This window comes from Schistocerca gregaria, chromosome 9 (genome assembly GCF_023897955.1).
Source record: "Schistocerca gregaria isolate iqSchGreg1 chromosome 9, iqSchGreg1.2, whole genome shotgun sequence".
Taxonomy (NCBI): Eukaryota; Metazoa; Arthropoda; class Insecta; order Orthoptera; family Acrididae; genus Schistocerca; species Schistocerca gregaria.
The window spans coordinates 191,186,339-191,212,380 of record NC_064928.1 but is presented as its reverse complement, the minus strand read 5'-3'; the positions used below and the strand labels follow the sequence as shown (position 1 = coordinate 191,212,380).

At 44.8% G+C, this 26,042-nt stretch overlaps 1 protein-coding gene across 1 annotated transcript in view; it reads left to right on the top strand.

Moving 5' to 3' along the window:
• LOC126292260 (uncharacterized) overlaps positions 1-26,042 on the top strand; it is a 949,965-nt gene that overhangs the window by 349,148 nt on the left and 574,775 nt on the right. Inside the window, exon 4 of the mRNA XM_049986160.1 lies at positions 1,789-4,113. Coding sequence (XP_049842117.1) covers positions 1,789-4,113 — 2,325 coding nt within the window. The remainder of the gene's footprint in view (positions 1-1,788; positions 4,114-26,042) is intronic.

Here is a 26,042-nt window from a genome sequence, read left to right as displayed (position 1 = left end):
GCATAGGCACATAGGGAACACACATGACACAAATCTGTAAGACCAAGGTATTGGTGATAAGTTGAGAAAACCGTCCCGAATCATACGTGCTACAAAACACCACTGTTTCATCTACCCTGACATCAATATGGGATACGATCACCATGCACAGGCATACAGGCCGCACAATGGGTTGGCATACTCTGGATCAGGTGGTCGAGCAGCTGCTGGGGTATAGCCTCCCATTCTTGCACCAGTGCTTGCAAAGCTCCTGGAGTGTCGTAGGGGTTTGAAGACATGCAGAAATACGTCAACCGAGAGCATCTCTGACGTGCTCGATGGGGGTTAGGTCTGGAGAAGAGGCATGCCACTCCATTCGCCTGATATCTTCTGTTTCAAGGTACTCCTCCAAAATGCAGCCCAGTGGAGCTGTGCGTTATCATCCATCAGGAGGAAGGTGGGACCCACTGCACCCCTTAAAAGGTGGATATATGGGTGCAAAATGACATCCCAATACACCTGATCTGTTACAGTTCCTCTGTCAAAGACAAGCAGGGTTGTGTATGCACCAATCATAATCCCACCCCACACCATCAAACACGTCCCTTTCAAGGACATTAAAGGGTTGGTATCTGGTTCCTGGTTCACGCCAGATGAAAACCTGGGGATAATCACTGTTCAGACTATACCTGGACTCGTCTGCGAACATAACCTGGTATCACTGTTCCAATGACCATGTACTGTGTTCTTGACAGCAGGCTTTGCGGGCTCTCCTGTGATCAGAGGTCAGTGAAATGCACCTTGTAGGTCTATGGGCGAATAAACCATGTCTGTTCAGTCGTCCTTAGACTGTGTATCTGGAGACAACTGTTCCAGTGGCTGCAGTAAGGTCCCGAGCAAGGCTACCTGCAGAACACTGTGGCCATCTGTGGGAACTGGTGGTGAGATATCAGTATTCTTGTGGTGTTGCACACTGTGGACGTCTTATACTGTAGCGCCTGGACACGTTTCCTGCCTGTTGGAATCGTTGCCATAATCTTGAGATCACACTTTGGGGCACACGGAGGGCCCATGCTACGACCTGCTGTGTTTGACCAATCTCCAGTCGCCCTAATATTTTACCCCTCATAATGTCACCAATGTGTGTTCTTTGAGCCATTTTCGACATGCAATCACCATTAGCACATCTGAAACATCTGCACACTTACTTGCTGCGCCGTACTCTGACATGCACCGACACACCTCTTCATATGTGGACTACTGCCAGCGCCACCGTGCGGCGGCCGCAGATCTAATGCACCACACAGTCATACCCCTAGGTGATTTAAACCCGCAAACCGCCCACCAGAGCGTTGTTTCACCATGTATCAGCCGGCCAGAGTGGCCGTGCAGTTCTAGGCGCTACAGTCTGGAACCGAGAGACCGCTACAGTCGCAGGTTCGAATTCTGCCTCGGGCATGGATGTGTGTGACGTCCTTAGGTTAGTGAGGTTTAATTAGTTCTAAGTTGCAGGCGACTAATGACCTCAGAAGTTAAGTCGCACAGTGCTCAGAGCCATTTTAACCATCTTTGGACCATGTATCAGCATTATCCTTATTTATGAGCATGAGTGTACCTTGAAAAAGAGAGCTTTTTCTCTTCAAAAAATATGTTTGAAATATGTTTCCTGTGAAACAGCTATCTTGAAAAGTTCTACTGCTTGTGTTTTGTACTTAAGAAACAGCCACTTCCACCATGAATATGCCTTATTGGAGAGCCTGCTTTGTTTTCTGTAACTATAATAAATAATTTATTTCTGTTATTTTTTAGACTCTCAGAGGCCGAAAATCCACGGGTGAACCAGCCAGGCAGCTCCAAGCAGCAGAAGAATAAAGGTGCGAAGACGAAGACTTCTGGCATGCAGAGAGCTGCGACTGCTGCTACTGGTAGAAGCGTCGCCTCAGCGTCCAGTGTCGTGCATCAGGACCCTCAGAGTTCCTTGTCTTTGGCTGCAGATACGACACCCGTGACAAACTCAGACGTGTGGAGCCAACACAACAACAAGCCCACAGAAATGCTAGGATATGAATATACAGACATGCCAGCATCCATTTCCAATGAGGAGGGGTCATTACAGAGGTTGAGAGGTTCCCCATACATCAGACGGAAGGCAGTTGGAGGCATCAGTAATCAACAAACAAGAAGTTATGAGTACTTGGTGCCTGGGCTTAATAGGTGGCATGAAACTGATGGTGAACCACTTTCTTACATCAACCAAAAGGTGAATCACTTCCCATATGGGACCTTGCGGCGAGATGAACGTGAAACTACAGTCAGTGCCCCTGATGTGAACATACCAGTATCTTCTGGAAGGTACGAGCAGTGGAATATGATAGGATTGACTGGGAAGTGTTCATCATATGGGCCAAGGCCTCCAGTCGTGGTTCATAAACCAGCTATTGGTGGCAGTAGAGATGGCCTGTCTTATGTGTGTCACAACGAATTTTGGAAGAATGCTTTCCCTGGCGTTGCCATGAAGCTTGTTGCAAGTGCACCAGATGTCAGCTTGAAAGAGCCCGTCAGAGCACCAGCATGGAACACCCTGCAATCTCTAGCCACGATTGGCAATGCTCCAGAGAAGACAGCCAGTTCTCCTGACGTGCACAGACCTACGCCGGTAGCGAACGGATGGATCGCTTCCTCACCAAGAGGTTACCCTCCGAGGATGTTGGGCAGTGCACCAGACATAAACCTGGCTAGAGTGCACAGTACTGGAAAGAAACTGAATGAGTCTGCAGCTGGTGCAAACCAGAACACTGGATACAAGGAACCTGGTGTGGCAACCTGCAGAGGCCATGAGAAAAACTTGCAGCTAATGCAGAAGCAAGAGTTTCCACTGGATGTGCTTCACCAGAAGTGTGGGAACAGCGCGCCCGATGTACGTATTGCTACTGCATCTCCCTGGGTGGAGAGGTCAGCGAAATACGACTCCCATCCATCACTCTGTACTCATGACGACCAGTCGCTGTACAAAAGACCTGAATGTTCTCTCTGCTTCAGCCATCATGCACCTGTTGGTGAATTTCAACGCCATATTGCGAATCATCACGCAGTTCACCATCACCATGCGCTACCACGTCCGCAACAAGTGGATGAAGCCACCCACTGTCACTGCAACAATTTGTCTTGGCGATCGCACGCCACGAGGTGTCACTATTATCAGCACAACGACGTATTCACTACAGATTTTGGAACCACTACTCACGGGCATCACAGTACGACACATTATTCCCACGTCACTACCGTCCATGGTGGGACGCCTTCCAGGATGGGTGACAACTACCGTTACGATGTTAACTGCGGTACATGCCGCCCGCATTTTAATCACGAACATGATCCTCATCGTAGCCATTACCAACACCACCATGACCACTGTCATCACGAACACAAGCACAAATGTTTGCCGCACCACCACAGCCACGTGGATGTCCGTTACAAGCACGGCTGCCCGAACCTCCACACGCATTTGCCGCAGGAACATCATCGCAGTATTACGGAGTCTTCCCAACAAGTCTGCCTCTGCTACGAACGGGGAGCTCACAATCACTTACAGCGAAGCCGGCAGATGTGTTGCACTTCGCCAGATTTTCGAGAAGCGCCACATGCAGATTGCCACTGTTGCCGCCATGATGCGAGAAACCGTTACGCTTCGCGGGACGGCGGCTTGTCGAACGAGGTGCGGTCTGCGATGGTAGACGATTGCTGCAATTCTGGAATGCGTGCAGTATCAGCAGTGCCGTTTGACAGCGGTGAGAGCTGTGAAGTGATGGGTTCGCCGGTGCCACACATTAGCGAGTGGGGGAAATGCGAGCAACGGGACGCTGCGTCCTGCTTGGGGATGCCGCCGCCAGGAGCGCTGCGGTCGGCCGACGCGCGCGCAGCCGCGCTGCCTGGCGGCCGCGCAGAGAAGCTCGAGGCCACGCCCCCCGCCAGCACGCGGACCCTCTCCAGGGGCCGGCGCAGCGGCGCTGGGACGACGGTCTTCCAGTTCCAGCAGCAACAGGGGGCTGCGCACCCCGGCGCCGCCCGGGCCATGCTCACCGGCTCCAGGGACGGCTGGAGCGCGCTCGCGCCTGGAGAAGCCTCGGACGAGGGGTGAGTAGTGCACTGCCCCTTTCGTTCTCGCCCGCGCTTCGCAAAACGCGCTTTCCAGCGACAGGTAAACACACCCAGACCTGAGTTATTGTTTTTAATCTGAACACTCGCTTGATCCAACTTATTAGTCTTGTCTGTCAGGGCCTTGCATCTCTGAACCCCACATCACTTGGAATGTGGGAAATTACAATGGGAGCCCCACAGGATCCGATTGTTGGCGCATTACTGTGCTACTTCGGCTAATAATCTGCCACTGTTTGAATCAGGTGGCAGAATTTTACCGTAAGCATTGATGCGGAGCTGAGGAGAACACATTAACAGAGTGAATAATAAATGATGTTTTTGTGGAAGTTACTGACTGGTTTTGTGCAAATGGTTTGGCTTTAAAACTAGAGAAAACACAGGCTTCTGATGTTTAGCACTGTCAAAAATGTTCCACTTGCCACTAATTTAGTATACCAACAAGAAATAATAGAAGGCTAGAAAATTCTATGTTCTGAGCTTTCGATATTTATAAAAGTTTGACAGGAGATGCCATATAGATCAATTAAAAGGTGTAGGTTCGGCTACTTTGACCACAACAGTAATTGTAGATTTTGGGGATACAGCAGTCAGTAAGTTCACATATTTTACATTTTTTCATTCACTGACGTCTTCAGGAATAATACTCTGGGAAAGCTCTTCACTAAGTAAAAAATATTCAGTGCACAGAAGAACGTAATCAGAATTGTGAGTACGGCTGACACACGTACATCCCTTTAAGTAGCTGGGAATATCAACCGCAGTCTCACCATGCATTTATTCACTTATCAAATGTGTTACCAACAATCCATCTCCGTTTCAGAATAAAAGGAGTAGTCACCAGTACAACACTGGAGGGAAAAAATGATCCGCATTACCCTTTAATGAATCTATCTGTGGCACAGAAAGGGGTGATGTATGCAGCTACAAAACTCTTGGACGATCTACGTGGAAAAATGGTTCAAATGGCTTTGAGCACTATGGGACTTAACTTCTGAGGTCTTCAGTCCCCTAGAACTTTGAACTACTTAAACCTAACTAATCTAAGGACATCGCACACATCCATGCCCGAGGCAGGATTCGAACCTGAGACCGTAGCGGTCACGCGGTTCCAAACTGAAGCGCCTAGAACCGCACGGCCACACCGGCCGACTACGTGGAAAAAAAAACGTCTGACAGTTACCGGAAGTGTTTTCACATGTAGCTTAAAGTTGTGTCTCAATAAAATCCTTTCTAAGCCGTTTAGGGATCCTCAAATACATATAATTACTCATTTAAACAGAAAGAAACCTGAAATATCCGGCAGGTAGCCATATAAATATTTCTTAATCTTGTTTAAGTGTATGTGTGCGTGTGTGTTGTATGTTTGTTCCACCTCATCAGGTTTACTGTGAACATGATCTCTCGAACATGTAAGTAATTTACTGCGTAAGTACTTCACCCTACAACCATTCGAATGTGCTTACTGCATGACTAGAAAAGCCTCTACAAATTGTAACCCTTCAAACGTCCGTGGACTAGAAGGCTAATGAATCCTCAGTGCTACGGAATGTGCCCTTTCGACCTGACCCTTGTTTTAACGAAATTGTGCCATAAATCTTTCTCTCCAATTTAATAGAGTACCTCACCGTTAGTTAGCCGATCCCAGACGAATTCCTTCGAAATAGACTTCCTGAGCTAGAATTTACAGGAAGGTCCCATTTGTCCATGTACGAGACTGCACACGCAATCGGAAAACAGTAATAATATAAAATACAGATTTTTTTACCGGAAACATATGTATTAACAAAACATGCTACACGTCAGAGTTAGCACTGCCTGACATAAACGTCAATCGCGGAAAACTGACATCTCACTAACAGAATTACAAATAAAATACACTGTATTTCATATCACTTGTAGTTAGTAGGCCTTAGTGGCCTGCCTCAATGTTTTCTATTTTAATACTTTGTGACAACAGCGTTGTCGCTTCATATTTATTTTATACGTGACATGCCATTTTTAAATGTTTTATTTCTGGTGAAGGCACTCTTAGAAGTGGCCGAAATCTAGGTCAATAAGAATTCATTTTTCGCGACCGATGGCTGCAATTGTTTTAATTTTATCTCGTAACGGCCAGCGACAACCGAGCCATCTTTAAAGCTTTAAGCAGTAAGTTCACTTTTGGGAAATAATTATCTGTTGTTTTTTTTTTCATCCACTTGTTTCTCGACGACGGTTCTCATTTCCCGGAGAGTCACAATATTAATGTGCGCTGATACAGATCAACGTCTCAATCTCGCCCTCTTTCTTGTAGCGAACATGTATTATGTCGCCATCACTTAGCTGCTTGAATCCTACTTCACAGGAAACTCTGTTTAATCATTCGCAGATGTTTCGTCAGCTACGTCTTCGCTACCGTTTCTATGAAATTCGTAGCTCATGTAACTCGTCCGTAACTCCAGCAACAGTAAGAAATGTGAAATAGATTACATTCATTGTCAGTGCTCCATTTCATAACTTACGGTATCACTGGGGTCCGTTGGCGGTTAAAATCAACAATGCATTCTTTATGGCCATGTTGTCTTCAATTCGCATCCACACAGAGCAAGAATTATGAAAGGCATACATGAGTTACAGGCGTAATAGCGTACTCTAAACGGAAGTATTCGTTCTGATTTTGCCAGAATCCTTCCGGCTTTGTATTTTATTGTTTCTTCAGAAATCTCCGCAGACTGCATGACCAACAACCTGACTATCGGGAACGTGCTTCTTTCGGTATAAGGGGTATTCCCTCTTTTTTAAACATTTTTATCTTCATGTTGACGAACTAGGATCACATAACAAGTTCAGTACTTCTCGTTTCTTTCATTCTTGTCGTTTCCTATTTTTCTAGTAGTCCATCGTGTTATATTTTACTGCCCTCCGTCCATGGTGCTCTTGATTTCTTATTTCATCCATCTTGAAAATCTTCTAGTATTTTATTTAAAAAAAAACATTTGTGTGTGTTACGTCCGATTCTTTGATATTGTTTCTTCCTATTCCTTTTCATATTTCTGTAATCCATGCGGTTGTCGATTTCTTTGCCCAGAAATACACGAATATTTGTTTCGTTAGCGTGTTCTGATTCATTCGGTAGAGGTGTCTAAATACGATTAATCTTCGTTTCGCATTACTTCTGATAGTATTGTAGTCGTCTCCAAATTGTCCCTCTTCTCTACGCAGCAAACAATGCTGTGAACTTCCTTCGTACCCTTTGCGTTCAACATTTACTAAGCGGAATAATGGGACTACATCCTACCCACAAAATCACCCTCATACCTTAACACCACCTCTTCCATATTTTACTGTAGCATTAAACATAGTGGCGGGTAATGTTCTCCACATACCCGCGAAACCCCAAACACTTCAATCGGATTGCCACAGGGCAGAATGTGGTTCTTCACTCCAAGCGGCCCATTTGCAGTCATCTACTGCTCTCTTGCTCTGCTTTTGACAAAACACCAAGTGACACAAAGCATCAGACAACAGTGAATTGAGGCTTTGGAGAACCTACTTGACCATTGCACCCCTTTCCTTTTAACTCGCTATGCACGGTCACGGTCATTACACAATCTGTATTGCTGGTAGTATTTTGGAACTCACGAGTGTATCCCTCTGACATTTTTTTACAAGCACGCTCCTTTTTGTATGGGTTACAACACCAGTTTGTGCCGTAGTAACGAACAATTTCGTTCTTATGCGGAAAGGACTAAATACTGTACTTAATACACATCTTTTCCAGAGAACTGACTTTAGCTCAAAGGATCGTTTTGAGTAGACTTCTATAAGTTTGTAAGTTGAGAGGGACAAAGATTCAGTTTTCTGCGTATCAAACATTCACAAAACTTTTTGGCTTTTCCCGAATTCCACCAGTTTTCTAATATCTCTGCCGGCACTTCTCAATATATCGTAAGTAAGGTTCCAGTTGTGTTGTTGTTGTGGTCTTCAGTCTTGAGACTGGTTTGATGCAGCTCTCCATGCTACTCTATCCTGTGCAAGCTTATTCATCTCCCAATACGTACAGCAGCCTACATCCTTCAGAATCTGTTTAGTGTATTCATCTCTTAGTCTCCCTCTACGATTTTTACACTCCACGCTGCCCTCCAATACTAAATTGGTGATCCCTGGATGCCTCAGAAAATGTCCTATCAACCGGTCCCTTCTACTTGTCAAGTTGTGCCACAAACTCCTCTTCTCCCCAATCCTATTCAATACTTCCTCATTAGTTACGTGATCTACCCATCTAATCTTCAGGATTCTTCTGTAGCACCACATTTCAAAGGCTTCTGTTCTCTTCTTGTCCAAACTATTTATCGTCCATGTTTCACTTTAATACATGGCTACACTCCTAAAAAATACTTTCAGAAACGACTTCCTGACATTTAAATATTTACTCGATGTCAACAAATTCCCCTTGTTCAGAAACGCTTTTCTTGCCATTGCCAATCTACATTTTATATCCTCTCTACTTCGACCATCATTAGTTACTTTGCTCCCCAAATAGCATAACTCCTTTATTACTTTAAGTGTCTCATTTCCTAATCTAATGCCCTCAGCATCACCAGACTTAATTCGACTACATTCCATTATCCTCGTTTTGCTTTTGTTGGTGTTCATCTTATATCCTAACTTCAAAACACTGTCCATTCCGTTCAACTGCTCTTCCAAGTCCTTTGCCGTCTCTGACAGAATTACAATGTCCTCGCCGAACCTTAAAGTTTTTATTTCTTCTCCCTGGATTTTGATACCTACTCCCAATTTTTCTTTTGTTTCCTTTACTGCGTACTCAATATACAGATTGAATAACATCGGGAAGAGGCTGCAACACTATCTTACTCCAACCACTGCTTCCCTTTCATGTCCCTCGACTCTTATAACTGCCATCTGGTTTCTGTACAAATTGTAAATAGCCTTTCGCTCCCTGTATTTTACCCCTGCCACCTTCAGAATTTGTAAACAGATTATTCCAGTCAACATTGTCAAATGCTTTCTCCAAGTCTACAAATGCTAGAAACGTAGGTTTGCCTTTTCTTAATCTAGCTTCTAAGATAAGTCGTAGGGTCAGTATTGCCTCAAGTGTTCCCATATTTATACGGAATCCAAACTGATCTTCCCCGAGGTCGGCTTCTACCTGTTTTTCCATTCGTCTGTACAGAATTCGTGTAAGTATTTTGCATCCGTGACTTATTAGACTGATAGTTCGTTAATTTTCACATCTGTCAACGCCTGCTTTCTTTGAGATTGGAATTATTATATTCTTCTCGAAATTTGTGGGTATTTCGCCTGTCTCATACATTTTGCTCACCAGATGGTAGAGTTTTGTCAGGACTGGCTCTCCCAAGGCTATCAGTAGTTATAATGGAATTTTGTCTACTCCCGGGGCCTTGTTTCGACTTAGGTCTTTCAGTGCTCTATCAAATTCTTCACGCAGTAGCGTATCTCCCATTTCATCTTCATCTACATCCTCTTCAATTTACATAATACTGTCCTCAAGTACATCGCCCTTGTATAGACCCTCTATATACGCCTTCCACCTTTCTGCTTTCCCTTCTTTGCTTAGAACTGGGTTTCCATCTGAGCTCTTTATATTCATACAAGTGGTTCTCTTTTCTCCAAAGGTCTCTTTAATTTTCCTGCAGGCAGTATCTATCTTACCCCTAGTGAGATACGCCTCTACATCCTTACATTTGTCCTCTAGCCATCCCTGCTTAGCCATTTTGTACTTCCTGTCGATCTCATTTCTGAGACGTTTGTATTCCTTTTTGCCTGCTTCACTTACTGCATTTTTATATTTTCTCCTTTCATCAATTAAATTCAGTATTTCTTCTGTCACCCAAGGATTTCTACTAGCCCTCGTCTTTTTACCTACTTGATCCTCTGCTGCCTTCACCACTTCATCCTTCAAAGCTACCCATTCTTCTGCTATTGTATTTCTTTCCCCCATTCTTGTCAATTGTTCCTTTATGGTGGTGGTGGTGGTGGTGGTGGTGGTGGTGGTGGTGGTGGTGGTGGTGGTTAGTGTTTAACGTCCCGTCGACAACGAGGTCATTAGAGACGGAGCGCAAGCTCGGGTTAGGGAAGGATTGGGAAGGAAATCGGCCGTGCCCTTTCAAAGGAACCATCCCGGCAATTGCCTGAAGCGATTTAGGGAAATCACGGAAAACCTAACCAGCTTACGGCGGCGGCGGAGATCCTGGAAAAAAAAAGAAGGTTCAAATGGCTCTGAGCACTATGGGACAACTTCTGAGGTCATCAGTCCCCTAGAACTTAGGACTACTTAAACCTAACTAACCTAAGGACATATCACACATCCATGCCCGAGGCAGGATTCGAACCTGCGACTGTAGCGGTCGCGCGGTTCCAGAGTGAAGCGCCTAGAACCGCTCGGCCACACCGGCCGGTAGCAACAGTCGAGACGGACAGCTTAAAAGTCCTTGATGGAGTTGTTAATAACATGGGCAACTCCCATTCGCACCTTCCTCACATTTACTAGTAAGGGGACCCAGTTAACAGCCTGTCAAAAACTTAACACAGGTCAAGCGTGTAAACAGGAAGAAGGTGTATTGAACTGTGAAAAAAAAAGCAAAAGAGAAACAGTGAATGGTCTAAGCTCAAGAGTGCAACACAGAAAAGTGTGGTTGAGCCACGGCTTCCACGTCCAAAACTCCATTGTCTCACATTTTTTTCCGCCGTTCGTTTCCAAGAGTGGTGTTCATTCTGCACAACTACTCTGTTAGCGGCCGAAAGCAAGTCGCTTTCGAATGGGAATTTGATGACAAGGCGACAAGTCAACCAAATCCACCGGAAAACACGTCTGGTGTGTTATACATGGCATTGGTGACAGTACGTGTCTCATATGATAGAAACCTCTTACCGACGCACCTAACTTGTGCGCTTGGTAACTGAGATGTCTCCATGTCTCCTCGCCCGATTTACCTGTTTAACTAGAAATCAGTAAGAAAATGCTTTCTGGATAAAACCTGAAAATAAAAAATCAAAGAAATCAGTCAAATATTTTATCAAACGATTGGTGTAAAAGAGATAAGTAGATTAGAGCCTTTGAATGATGCTCGAAATCATGAACAGAAAATGAGGTGTACCAAACGTTTCCTTCATTTTTTTTCATACATTTAGACAATCATTACACAAAAAGTTTGATTTTCTTTTCAAAAACTTTATATGCTTTACTTTTACAGACTATTTAGATTGAAACGCTTGGCCTTAACACTGACTGCTGATGAATTACGTTAGCATCATCAAAAATATCTGTAAAATTCGATGGTTCGTTGTAATTTGTTAGGAATTTAATGTGTGCGATATACTGGGATAAATGTGTATACACCTAAAGATCAAGTTCATTGGCAAGACCTTAAAAATATATTTAGCGATGCCGTGTAGACAGTACACACAAAATTTAGTGTACAGAATTGTAACTGAGTCACTTAAAATGTAATGAGTATCGGGGATCGAACCCACGACCTTCCAACAGCACTTAATCACGAGAAGCTAACGCTACTTTTACATCACAGCTAGCTGTTATTTCTGCATGTCATTTATTTCTGCATGACAATCTGTGCATTTACCTGGGTGTTTATGGTATTTACAACGGGAAGCCACCACGTTTGGAACGCAGATTTACTGCAAACTTCGTACGCTTGTAGTACTCCATTAGAATAACAAAATGTGTAAGCAGTAACGCGTACTTCTCAAGCGCTATTGAGAAAATCGCAAGATATTTTCGGTCGCCAAATATACACTCCTGGAAATTGTAATAAGAACACCGTGAATTCATTGTCCCAGGAAGAGGAAACCTTATTGACACATACCTGGGGTCAGATACATCACATGATCACACTGACAGAACCACAGGCACATAGACACAGGCAACAGAGCATGCACAATGTTGGCACTAGTACAGTGTATACCCACCTTTCGCAGCAATGCAGGCTGCTATTCTCCCATGGAGACGATCGTAGAGATGCTGGATGTAGTCCTGTGGAACGGCTTGCCATGACATTTCCACCTGGCGCCTCAGTTGGACCAGCGTTCGTGCTGGACGTGCAGACCGCGTGAGACGACGCTTCATCCAGTCCCAAACATGCTCAATGGGGGACAGATCCGGAGATCTTGCTGGCCAGGGTAGTTGACTTACACCTTCTAGAGCACGTTGGGTGGCACGGGATACATGCGGACCTGCATTGTCCTGTTGGAACAGCAAGTTCCCTTGCCGGTCTAGGAATGGTAGAACGATGGGTTCGATGACGGTTTGGATGTGCCGTGCACTATTCAGTGTCCCCTCGACGATCACCAGAGGTGTACGGCCAGTGTAGGAGATCGCTCCCCACACCATGATGCCGGGTGTTGGCCCTGTGTGCCTCGGTCGTATGCAGTCCTGATTGTTGCGCTCACCTACACGGCGCCAAACACGCATACGACCATCATTGGCACCAAGGCAGAAGCGACTCTCATTTCTGAAGACGACACGTCTCCATTCGTCCCTCCATTCACGCCTGTCGCGACACCACTGGAGGCGGGCTGCACGATGTTGGGGCGTGAGCTGAAGACGGCCTAACGGAGTGCGGAACCGTAGCCCAGCTTCATGGAGACGGTTGCGAATGGTCCTCGCCGATACCCCAGGAGCAACAGTGTCCCTAATTTGCTGGGAAATGGCGGTGCGGTCCCCTACGGCACTGCGTAGGATCCTACAGTCTTGGCGTGCATCCGTGCGTCGCTGCGGTCCGGTCCCAGGTCGACGGGCACGTGCACCTTCCGCCGACCACTGGCGACAACATCGATGTACTGTGGAGACCTCACGCCCCACGTGTTGAGCAATTCGGCGGTACGTCCACCCGGCCTCCCGCATGCCTACTATACGCCCTCGCTCAAAGTCCGTTAACTGCACATACGGTTCACGTCCACGCTGTCGCGGCATGCTACCAGTGTTAAAGACTGCGATGGAGCTCCGTATGCCACGGCAAACCGGCTGACACTGACGGCGGCGGTGCACAAATGCTGCGCAGCTAGCGCCATTCGACGGCCAACACCGCGGTTCCTGGTGTGTCCGCTATGCCGTGCGTGTGATCATTGCTTGTACAGCCCTCTCGCAGTGTCCGGAGCAAGTATGGTGGGTCTGACACACCGGTGTCAATGTGTTCTTTTTTCCATTTCCAGGAGTGTATATACCTGTGCGTGGCCATTTTTACTATGAAGCGCTGACAGCCGAGTGGTTGGCGCTCAAGCTGCTGGATCGCTGGATCGAGTTCCGTTCGTTCAGTTTTATTTTTTAAATCTCTAACACAGTCATTTTCTTTACTATTTATATTACTATTGATATAATGGGAAAATACATGTAATCGGGTGGGCTTTTATTAAATTTGCAACGTCATTTTGGCAGTCTACAAATTTTTATTATTACAAATAGCAATGATGCTGTAATTTACCGTCTAGTAAGGTCATCCGAAGACCAGTATCAGTTGCAAAGCGATTTAGAAAAGATTGATCTATGGTGTGGCAGGTGGCAGTTGACGCTAAATAACGAAAAGTGTGAGGTGATCGACATGAGATCCAAAAGAAATCCGTTGGAAATCGATTACTCGATAAATAGTACAATTCTCAAGGCTGTCAATTCAACTAAGTACCTGGGTGTTAAAATTACGAACAACTTCAGTTGGAAAGACCACATAGATAATATTGTGGGAAGGCGATCCAAAGGTTGCGTTTCATTTGCAGGACACTTAGAAGATGCAACAAGTCCACTAAAGAGACAGCTTATACTACACTCGTTCGTCCTCTGTTAGAATATTGCTGCGCGGTGTGGGATCTTTACTAGTTGGCATTGACGGAGAACATCGAAAGGATGCAGAAAATGGCAACTCGTTCTGTATTATCACGTAATAGGGGAGAAAGCGTGGCAGACACGCGAATTGGGATGTAAGTCATTACAGCAAAGACGTTTTTCGTCGCGGCGAGATCTTTTTACGAAATTTGAGTCACCAACTTTCTCTTCCGAATGCGAAAATATTTTGTTGAGCCCAACCTACATAGGTAGGAATGATCATCAAAATAAAATAAGAGAAATCAGAGCTCGAACAGAAAGGTTTAGGTGTTCGTTTTTCCTGCGCGCTGTTAGGGAGTGGAATGGTAGAGAGATAGTATGATTGTGGTTCGATGAACCCTCTGCCAAGAACTTAAATGTGAATTGCAGAGTAGTCATGTAGTTGTAGATGTAGTGTAATATTCATAACTACCGAGTAGTAAACGACCAAATGCATAAAGAGATACTGAAAATGTATGCTTGCCCGTGTCTTCAAAATCGTTCGTATTTAATCGAAAGAGAACGAGAAACTGCTTCTCGTGAAGTCGTTATTAAAATACATTCGATACTGCATGACCAATGATCAGCGCCCATATTTAAGGAAATGCTGCGTTTTGCATGGTTTGCTTCAGAATTATCGGCTGAAAGAGAGGTTTTTGAGAATGTCAACGAGGTTTGTTTTTCCACGGAAAACCTCAAAGGCCTTGCGTGTGCGGAAGCATAGCATTTATTCAATGCAGCTTTATTTTTCATGTTTTTACGAAAAATACCATAGTAATGTCGAAAACGACGATTAATTCTACATCTTTCGAAAGCCGTCTGTGCCGGTCAACACTTGGAGGTAACAAGTCGTTTTGGGCTCCTTCCAGGTATAAGGGATTTCTCAAATCACAGACAAGCATACATTTTCAGTATCACTTTATGCGTTTTTCCGTTTACTAGTCGGTAGTTACGAATAATTACATTATTTGTGATAATAAAAATCTGTAGACTGCCAAATAACATTTTAAATTTATTAAAAGTTCACCCGATTACACGTATTTTTTTCCATTACATCAACTGCAATATAAATAGTAGAGAAAATGACTGTGTTAGAGATTTTTAAAAAAAAAAAAAAAAAAAAAAACAACTGACGAGCGGGACTCGATCCAATCACCAGTGATTACGGGGCTTGAACGCTAACCACTTTTTTTTTCGATATTGTTCGTTGCGTTTGGTCTAAGCGGACGTCACAAGACATCGATTTCAGTTGATCGTTGACTCCTTGACTCAGTTTTTTTATTACATAGAGCACGCAGCCCTCTGACCGAACACGCTGAGCTACCGTGCCGTCTCCACTCGGCTGTCGGCGCTTACTGGTTAAAACGGCCACGCGCAGGTGTATATACTTGACAATATCTGACGATCGAAATTATCTTGCGAATTTGTCAATAACGCTTGAGAAATACGCGCTACTGCTTACACATTTTGTTGTCCTCATTGAGTACTACGAGTGTACGAAGTTCACAGTAAATCCGCGTTCCAAACGTCGTAGCCTCCCCTTGTTAGTCATGTAGTCAGTCATTCTTCCGCATTTAATTTATTGATGAGACAGTCGAATGCTCCTCTGCGGCCCGCATCTCGTTGTCGTGCGGTAGCTTTTTCGCTTCCCGCGCCCGGGGTCCCGGGTTCGATTCCCGGCGGGGTCAGGGATTTTCTCTGCTTCGTGATGGCTGGGTGTTGTGTGTTGTCTTTAGGTTAGTTAGGTTTAAGCAGTTTTAAGTTCTAGGGGACTGATGACCTTAGATGTTAAGTCCCATAATACTCAGAGCCATTTGAACCATTTTGCTCCTCTGCTCATTCACGTGTATTTGAAGAATTTGTGTTGTGATCTTTGTAGTTGACGATACACTCAGTCGCAAAAGTATTCGGACAGTGAGGGAAGTTTCACAATGAGTACTCGAGAAACACTGACTATGAAACCCAAACATATTTATTAGCAATTTATTTGCGTAACAACATTAATTACAAAAGAATTATTGTATTATTTCGTTTCCAAAACATAAATAAAATTAACAACAAAAATGAAACATCCTGCACACCCTGCTGCTACAAAAGTATTCGGACACTGTCCAAAAAAATGTTCAAAAGTTGTACGACGAAAATGTCAACACCTTGTGGGTCCACCTTTCATTTTCAATACCTCCTCCATTCTACTAGGCATACTTTCCACGAGTTTTTTGGTGGAATCTGGGCCTATATTTGCCCATTCTTGGCGCAGTTTCTCTTTCAAGGTCTCCTTCGTATAGATGTTGTCCGCGCGGAGGGTCCGTTTCAATTTATCGCACAAATGTTCGATTGGGTTAAGGTCTGGTGATTGGGGAGGGGGGTGCAATACTTTCGGACAATTGAAGAGCAACCACATTTGTACAATATGCGCGGTATGCTTGGGATCATTATCCTGATAAAAAATGAAAGTTGTTCGCAATACCTAGATGTCGTGCACTCTGCTTCAAGTGTCCTCGCAGTACATTCAAATACGCTTCCTTGTTCATCGTATCATCAATGAACACTAAATCACCCACACCATTGCCGGACGTGCATGCCCACACCATGATGCTCCCAGCGCCAAACTTTACTGTTGGTTTGAGGTTCCTGGGATTCAGCTCTTCATTGGTCTTTCGCCACACGTTTGCCTTTCCGTCGCTTTGCCATAATGCAAATTTACATTCGTCGCAAAATATCACTCGGTTCCATCAAGCCTGATCGTATTCGGCGTATTCCCTCTGAAACTGCATACGTTTCTTCTGGTTCACTGCATTTAAGAATGGCTTTCGCCGTGCCATTCTACCATGGTACTGCGATCGTCGCAGTACCCCCCGCAAGATTTCGGGATGAACTTTTATACCAGTGTCTCCCTTCACCTCACTTGCAATTCGTGTGGCAGATATTTTCGGATTCTGTTGTACCTTTCGCACAATCACACTTTCATCTCTCTGTGAAAATGTCCGTGGCCGTCCTGTACTGCAACGGCATTCCAATCGGTCTTCGTTCTCGAACCGTTTAACAATGTCATGAGCTGTACTTTTCTTCATGTTCACTACTGCGGCAATTTCCCTGCAGGTTTTCCCCTTCGCGTGATGATAAACGACAAGGTGCCTTTGCTCGAACGTAGAACACTTCCCTCTGCGTCCCATCGTCGACCTGCACAGGCTGGCGATACGTGTTTACTAATCATCGCTATCGTCTCGCGGAAACGTCGGACACACTGCAGCCGCTTCACCCTCTGTGCGTCTCGGAATGAACTATTCTCTCACGGTGTCCGCCTTTGTCCGAATACTTTCGTTGCACCTTCCCATGCCGTTTTCAGGAAATACTACGTAACAGACACATGTCCAATAACAATTCTTCCTATTTGACTCGTGTTTAACGTTGTGACATCGTACCCGGAGTCCCAAATACATTACAAAGTGCGATTTCTGTATTTGTTCATGCGGAAAACTGCAAAATTATGCACCGTTACGTGCTGTCCGAATACTTTTGCGACTGAGTGTATTTATGAAATTCTCCATGCAGATTCCTCACTTTGTAAATTTCGTGAAGAGCATGCCTTTTCGCTTTATTTTCTTAAGTAAACCTAACGCTGAAGCCTTACTCTCAAGCTACAGTATTCTACCAGTTAGGGACGCAGTTTTATAGCAACAGCTGGTTGTCTATAAGCAGCCGTCTTGTAGCGCGACATGGATGCTCCCACACAGGACACCCAAGGTTTTCGCCTGATGCTGCTGCTTCGCTGGAGTGTCGCGTATCCAGAAGTCGCTCGCTGTCGTTCGCTCCTGTCGCTCACGTAGGACACAGCCTTAGAAGGGCATCGCGGTTCTGACCTCCGTCGAGGCGTGAAAAGATGGGGTGGAAAGTGAGTCAGAGGGGAGGTAACGACGTTCCATCTTGCGACACATCCACGGGCCGTTGGGCAGAGTTGTGGTGAAATTTGGTGGCAGTGTGACACCATTAACCCATTCTCCACCTCAAACGAATTTCTCTGTCCCTTTTGTTTTGCCTGTGTCGTGATCTTGCTGTTTGAACGCGGTCGAGCCCAAGTATGACGTCGCAGGCCCCATGCGTTTGCATCATAACAGAGGAGTCCGCGGCTCGTGGTCTTGCGGTAGCGTTCTCGCTTCCCGCGCACGGGGTCCCGGGTTCGATTCCCGGCGGGGTCAGGGATTTTCTCTGCCTCGAGATGACTGGGTGTTGTTTGTCTTTCATCATCATTTCATCCTCATTCCCTCGCTAGTCGCCGTAGTGGCGTTAAGGAATCCTTCGAAGGATCTCCCGGCCACCAATGCCATACGCTCGTTAATTAATAACAGAGCAACGTTGTAGGCACTTTTGAGCCAAACTTTAAACTTACACACCGCAGTGGGAAACAATTACTGTGTTTGGAAACAGTGATCCTTTAAATGTGTTTCACGATACAGCAAACTGTCACTGACAAAATACAAATATTCGCAAACATTTTCTACTCGGGTACACATAACAAAAAATTGCCAACTTACTTAGGAAACCAACGTAAACAAACGTTTCTCCACGAAAAACAAACTTCGCGACCGCTGACTAAGTGTACTCAACTGACTGTCAAGCTGGTAGAAAAGAATTCATATAACGTAGAAATTGAGGTATGCATGTCAGCTTTGACCAGAGACGCAGTGAATTTGCTTGGGACGACGTAATGCCATGGCTTTGTTTCAAAACATATGAGGTGCGACAACAAAGTAATGAGACTGATTTTCTTTGCAAGATGTGGCAACCCTGCACGCTTGCATAGGCAAAATATCTTTGACCTTGGTCTATAAGCTGCTTCTAGTCCAAGCGGCACATCAATGTTGTGAGTTGTGCTGTAATAACTAAACACGTGTTTGTGTCTCTCGCCACGACAATTGAACCGCATAATATAGCGCAACGATATGCCATTTCTTTTTGCATTAAATTGGGCGAAGACTCGACGACAACAGTAAGCTTCAGAAGGGTTCTGGAGAGGAGGTTATGTGAATAGCTCAAGCTTTTCGTTGGCATAAAATGTTTAGTGAAGACAGAACGAAAAGGCTCGCATGTCGAAGTCAAAACTGAAATGCATGCTTCCTAGTTTCTTTGATTCCATGGGGTTTGTTCATAAAGAGTGGGTGCCTCCTGGACAAACAGTTAACAAATATTACTACAAAGAAATTCTAGAAAGACTGCGTAAAAGAGTACTTCGTGTTCATGGCAACACTGCTGATAATTGGGTTCTGCATCACGATAATGCGCCATCCCATACTGCTCTGTCAGTAGAGCAATTTATAACCTCAAACAAATTTCAGTACTATCACAGCAAGCTTATTTACCAGATATCACTCTGTGCGACATTTTTCTATTTCCAAGAGTCAAAACGGCGGTCAAGGAACACCATTTTCAAACAACACAAGATGTCCAAAAAGCTGTGACGAATGTCTTGGAGTATATTACAGAAGATGAGTTCCAGAAATGTTACCATCAACGGCAGAAGCGCTGGAAAAAGTGTGAGCAATCAGAAGGGAACTACTTTGAAGGAGACAACACTAAACTCGACTAAAACGGTAAGCAAAATTTTTTTCACATCAATCTCATTACTTTATTGTCGCACCTCGTAAGCATAACGGAATGTTTCAATTACAACTCACTGAAATGGGAACAGAACTATTTCGTGCTACAACGGAAACGCTCAGCGACAAATTAATAGGAGAAACGAATCGAGAGTCGTACAAAAGCTTTGTACATATATGTAATAACGCTACACGGAATGAAAGAGAAGAAAGACATTTATCGTAAAGAAAAACAGTTTGATTTATCGACGAAGTATTCGAATTACTGCCGAAATGGAGTATGAAATATTTTGTTTCTCTTGCCATAATAAAAAAAAAATAATTTAATTGGAAATCGTTGAAACCACAACAAATAACGCTACAAAGAAAAACAGTTCAAATACTGACCGAGAAGTGACATCACTGGCGCCATTACTACTAAATCACTGATAAAAGACGACGTCTGGCATAGCAAATTCCTCTCGGGAGAAAGAAGGTTTGTCTGCCTTTTATGTCTGCTCCTCACGACGCTTCACTGAAACTGCCCTTGGACTTAACGTCATCTGCGATCAGGCCATAACGGACTGACGGAGCCTTCGCTCCTATATGGGCGTTTAGATGCTGCAGTATCTCACGTCCCCTAGCAGCGATCCTACACTTTCCGCGTTTAACGTAACCGCATTCCTCCTATTCGATTTTTTCCACAACTGACTAAGCGTCATCGCGCTTGCTGTTCGAAGGTGTGTTGCAACATCCTGTGTTCCAGACGTTCTTTACGATTTCTTCATCCTTATTTGCAAACATGAGCGTGGAGCTGTCAGCGGTATAAAAACCGTGCTCTTCAACCAATAACTTTAAAAAAGCGTAATGTCGAAACAGTACAGTATAATATGAACATGCTTCATTGAAGAAACACACACACACACACGAGAGAGAGAGAGAGAGAGAGAGAGAGGAAAATGCCTCAGAAAATATTTGGCTGACAATGGAACTGACCATTATTAACGAACAAGAAATGCTGGTGGAAGTTTCCTTAAAAATTATTTTCGTTTGATTTTGAACTCATACTGGCTTCGTCGGTTGGTTGTAACTTCGCTCTTATTTAGCTTTGTGTGACTGTGCTCATTTCCACCTGCGCGAGAAACCAAACATATCTGCCTGTGAAAAAACATGAATTTGACCCTGTTCTAAAATCTTTCTAAAAACGTGCAAACTGATTAAATCCTGAACTTTACTATTAATCTCTTTAATTTTACAAAGTTTTCCCAGTGAGTTAATGATCTATCTAATAATGCTGTTTATGAAACGGTCTCTGTCCCTTAATTATATTCGCAGAAAACTGATCCACAAATCATAATATCTTACCTCGTGCTGTAATTGCTTGCAAACGCGATGCTTGCTGGTATCTGCGGACGAGCTGCAAATTTGTAATTACAGTTGCAGAGCTTAGTGTAGTGCTCCTGACAACAAGTAAATTACACTACTGGCCATTAAAATTGCTACACCACGAAGATGACGTGCTACAGACAACGAAATTTAACCGACAGGAAGAAGGTGCTAAGATATGCAAATGATTAGCTTATCAGACCATTCACAGAAGGTTGGCGCCCGTGGCGACACCTACAACGTGCTGACATGAGCAAATGTTCCAACCGATTTCTCATACACAAACAGCAGTTGACCAGCGTTGCCTGGTGAAAGGACAACGAATGCGTTCCATCAGGTTTCCGACTTTGATAAGGGCGGATTGTAACCTATCGCGATTGCGGTTTATCGTATCGCGATATTGCTGCTCGCGTTGGTCCAATGACTGTTATCAAAATATGGAATCGGTGGGTTCAGGAGGGTGATACAAAACGCCGTGCTGGACTCCAACGGCCTCGTAACTAGCAGTCGAGACGACAGGCATCTTATCCGCATGGCTGTAACGGATTGTGAAGCCACGTCTCGATCCCTGAGTCAACAGATGGGGACATTTGCTAGGCAACAACCATCTGCACTAACAGTACCACGACGTTTGCAGCAGCAAGGACTATCAGATCGGAGACCATGGCTGCGGTTCCCCTTGACGGTGCATCACAGACAGGAGCGCCTACGATGGTGTACTCAACGACGAACCTGGGTGCAGGAATGGCAAAACGTCATTTTTTCGGATGAATCCAGGTTCTGTTTACAGCATCACGTTGGTCGCATCCGTGTTTGGCGACATCGCGGTGGTCGCACATTGGAAGCGTGTATTCGTCATCGCCATACTAGCGCATCACCCGGCGTGATGGTATGGGGTGCCATTGGTTACACGTCTCGGTCACCTCTTGTTCGCATTGACGGCACTTCGAACAGTGGACGTTACATTTCAGATGTGTTACGACCCGTGGCTCTACCCTTCATTCGATCGCTGCGAAGCCCTACATTTCATCCGGATGATGCACGACCGCATGTTGCAGGTCCTGTACTGGCCTTTCTGGATAAAGAAAATGTTCGACTGCTGCCCTGGCCAGCACATTCTCCAGATCTCTCACCAACTGAAAACGTATGGTCAATGGTGGTCGAGCAACTGGCTCGTCACAATTCGCAAGTCACTACTCTTGATGAACTGTGGTATCGTGTTGAATCTGCATGGGCAGCTGTACCTGTACACGCCATCCAAGCTCAGTTTGACTCAGTGCCCAGGCGTATTAAGGCCGTTATTACGGCCACAGATGGTTATTCTGGATACTGATTTCACAGGATCTATGCACCCAAATTGCGTGAAAATGTAATCACAATATATTTGTCCAATTAATACCTCGTTTATTGTCTGCATTTCTTCTTGGTGCAGCAATTTTAATGGCCAGTAGTGTATTTTATATACATCAATTAGTGAGACACTCTTAAATAAAACTGGCGTGGATCGAGAATGTGAAATATTTAAATTATCCGATATTTTATGGAATTTATGACCTAACGCTCAATAACATAGACAGAGGGCAACGTTGATATCGAACTCTTATTATAGCGAATGTATGACAAATAATTAATAAACATGAAAAATACTTAACAGTAAAAATTACTCAATCTTTAATGAACAGTCTAAAGTTCCCTGACAGGGATGTCTCATTCAACAGTGGTTCCAAACTACGCGCGACTGCAATGCAACTAAATAAAAACTGTTACATTCATTCCTGTTCATACGCTTTTCTAGTCACTTTACATCTCGTTTTATTCCAAATCACTAATCAGAACCTTCTCCTTTGTTTCACAATATTCAAACACAAATCATTTTGCTTAAACACAGATGCACTTAACTTCACATGTACATTGGTGGACAAAACAAGCGAGACCCCTCGCCTTTTCGTTATGCTGATCCGCACGGCTTTAAAGTCTGCTACACAGCATAACAGGCAAGGCGACGAAGTACTACCAACATACTATGCACTGGCGTGAAATTGACGAACTATCCCATATTGATGTCGAGCTACATGTGCAGGAAACAGTGGCGTTTTGTAGCACATGTGTTTCGGGACGGTTTTCTCAACTTATCACCAATACCGTGGACTTAAAGATTTGTGTCGTGTTGTTCCCTATGTGCCTATGCTATTGCCACCAGTTTTGTGTAGTACCACGTTGTGTGGCACCATATTCTGCAGTTAACATTAATTTATGGGCATGAGTGCGTATCGGTATGTGAGAAACAGCGTACTGTAATCGAGTTTCGAATTCGAGGAGTTCGTCCACACATGGAACACTCTTTCCTTCAGCATAACAAGGCCAAATGGGTTTTCAGTTATATTTGCGAAAGTAACGCATGGTAAGTGTTGTGGTCGGCAGGAGAGCCAACCATATTGCTAAAGGAGGCCGAAATGCACGCGTTTTAGATCACTCAGGCTGGCGTGAGGTCTGGAACATGACAAGGGAATTAGAATTGAGAAAAACGGACGTAGCTGGTGGAATACTTAACTTTAATCCATTAATGGACAACGTCGCTCTTTATGGGACGTGATTCACAATATCAATAGTACGGATACTGGCGCCTTGCTAGGTCGTAGCAAATAACGTAGCTGAAGGCTATGCTAACTATCGTCTCGGCAAATGAGAGCGTAGAAGTCAGTGAACCATCGCTAGCAACGTCGGCTGTACGACTGGGCGAGTGCTAGGAAGTCTCTCTAGACCTTCGGTGTGGCGGCGCTCGGTCTGCAATCACTGATAGTGGCGACACGCGGGTCCGACGTATACTACCGGACTTCGGCCGATTTAAAGGCTACCACCTAGCAAGTGTGGTGTCTGGCGGTGACACCACAGTAAGTACAGGGTGGTCAGAAATAGTCGTTGCGTGTTGCAGTAGAGCTTGTGGTGCGAAATAATAGTTAGGAAAAAAATTTGATACGTTGAGCCTGTAGTTAAACTACAGAGCGGTCAGAAACGGTTTGAAAATCTTGTAGGCCTCGCGAGGGAGGTTGTTCTGAGAAATAATTGTTAGGAAAGAAATTAGATTGTTCGCCTATAGTTAAACTACAGTGTGGTCACAGTCTGAAAAGCTTGTAGGGTCGTGCAGGGCAGGTTGCGCTGAGAAATAATTGTTAAGAAAAATCTTCCATATGTTCCACCTATAGTCACACCACAGTGTGGTCAGAAACAGTCCGAAAAACTATTAGGGTGTTGCAGAGGTGGTTGTGCTGAGAAGTAACTGTTCGGAAAAAAGAGTTCTATACCTTCCGCCGTTTACGAGTTGTTTAAAATTGTAGTCAGCCAAATCAGGTCGTCACGCTTGCAGATTCAAGCAGCCTGCCAGGGATAGTGTTGTCGAAAGCGATGTTTTTTTCGGTTTCCTCAGACGAAACAAGAGAGCAATACAAATATTAGGCAGCTGACAGAAACAGGGATCAAACTTGAGCCAGTGGCTCATGAGTCACGGGCGCTGCCATGTACGCTATGAGAACAACTGGCTCTATTGCTATTAGCTTGTGTAGCAGAATCGTATCTGACAGTCATCCATCGTATTGACGTTATGGATCGTAGCCGGAAGAGTTCGCTTTGCTGTGTATGTACAGGGTGTTTAAAAACTAACCGGTATATTTGAAACGTCAATACAAACGAAACGAGCAGCGATAGAAATAGACCGTTTGTTGCAATATGCTTGGGACAACAGTACATTTTCAGGCAGACAAACTTTCGAAATTACAGTAGTTACAATTGTCAACAACAGATGGCGCTGCGGTCTGGGAAACTCTATAGTACGATATTTTCCACATATCCACCATGCGTAGCAATAATATGGCGTAGTCTCTGAATGAAATTACCCGAAACCTTTGACAACGTGTCTGGCGGAATGGCTTCACATGTAGATGAGATGTACTGCTTCAGCTGCTCAATTCTTTCTGGATTCTGGCGGTACACCTGGTCTTTCAAGTGCCCCCACAGAAAGAAGTCACAGTGTGGTCAGAAACAGTCCGAATACTGGCGAATAGGGAGGCCAATCCATGCCGCCTCCTGTATGTTTCGGATAGCCCAAAGCAATCACACGATCATCGAAATATTCATTCAGGAAATTAAAGACGTCGGCCGTGCGATATGGCCGGGCACCATCTCGCATAAACCACGAGGTGTTCGCAGTGTCGTCTAAGGCAGATTGTACCGCCACAAATTCACGAAGAATGTCCAGATAGCGTGATGCAGTAATCGTTTCGGATCTGAAAAATGGGCCAATGATTCCTTTGGAAGAAATGGCGGCCCAGACCAGTACTTTTTGAGGATGCAGGGATGATGGGACTGCAACATGGGGCTTTTCGGTTCCCCATATGCGCCAGTTCTGTTTATTGACGAAGCCGTCCAGGTAAAAATAAGCTTCGTCAGTAAACCAAATGCTGCCCACATGCCTATCGCCATCATCAATCCTGTGCACTATATCGTTCGCAAATGTCTCTCGTGGAGCAATGGTAGCGGCGCTGAGGGGTTGCCGCGTTTGAATTTTGTATGGATAGAGGTGTAAACTCTGGCGCATGATACGATATGTGGACGTTGGCGTCATTTGGACCGCAGCTGCAACACGGCGAACGGAAACCTGAGGCCGCTGTTGGATCACCTGCTGCACTAGCTGCGCGTTGCCCTCTGTGGTTGCCGTACGCGGTCGCCCTACCTTTCCAGCACGTTCATCCGTCACGTTCCCAGTCCATTGAAATTTTTCAAACAGATCCTTTATTGTATCGCTTTTCGGTCCTTTGGTTACATTAAACCTCCGTTGAAAACTTCGTCTTGTTGCAACAACACTGTGTTCTAGGCGGTGGAATTCCAACACCAGAAAAATCCTCTGTTCTAAGGAATAAACCATGTTGTCCACAGCACACTTGCACGTTGTGAACAGCACACGCTTACAGCAGAAAGACGACGTAGAGAATGGCGCACCCAGAGACTGCGTTGTCTTCTATATCTTTCACATCACTTGCAGCGCCATCTGTTGTTGAAAATTGTAACTACCGTAATTTCGAAAGTTTGTCCGCCTGAAAATGTACTGTTGTCCCAAG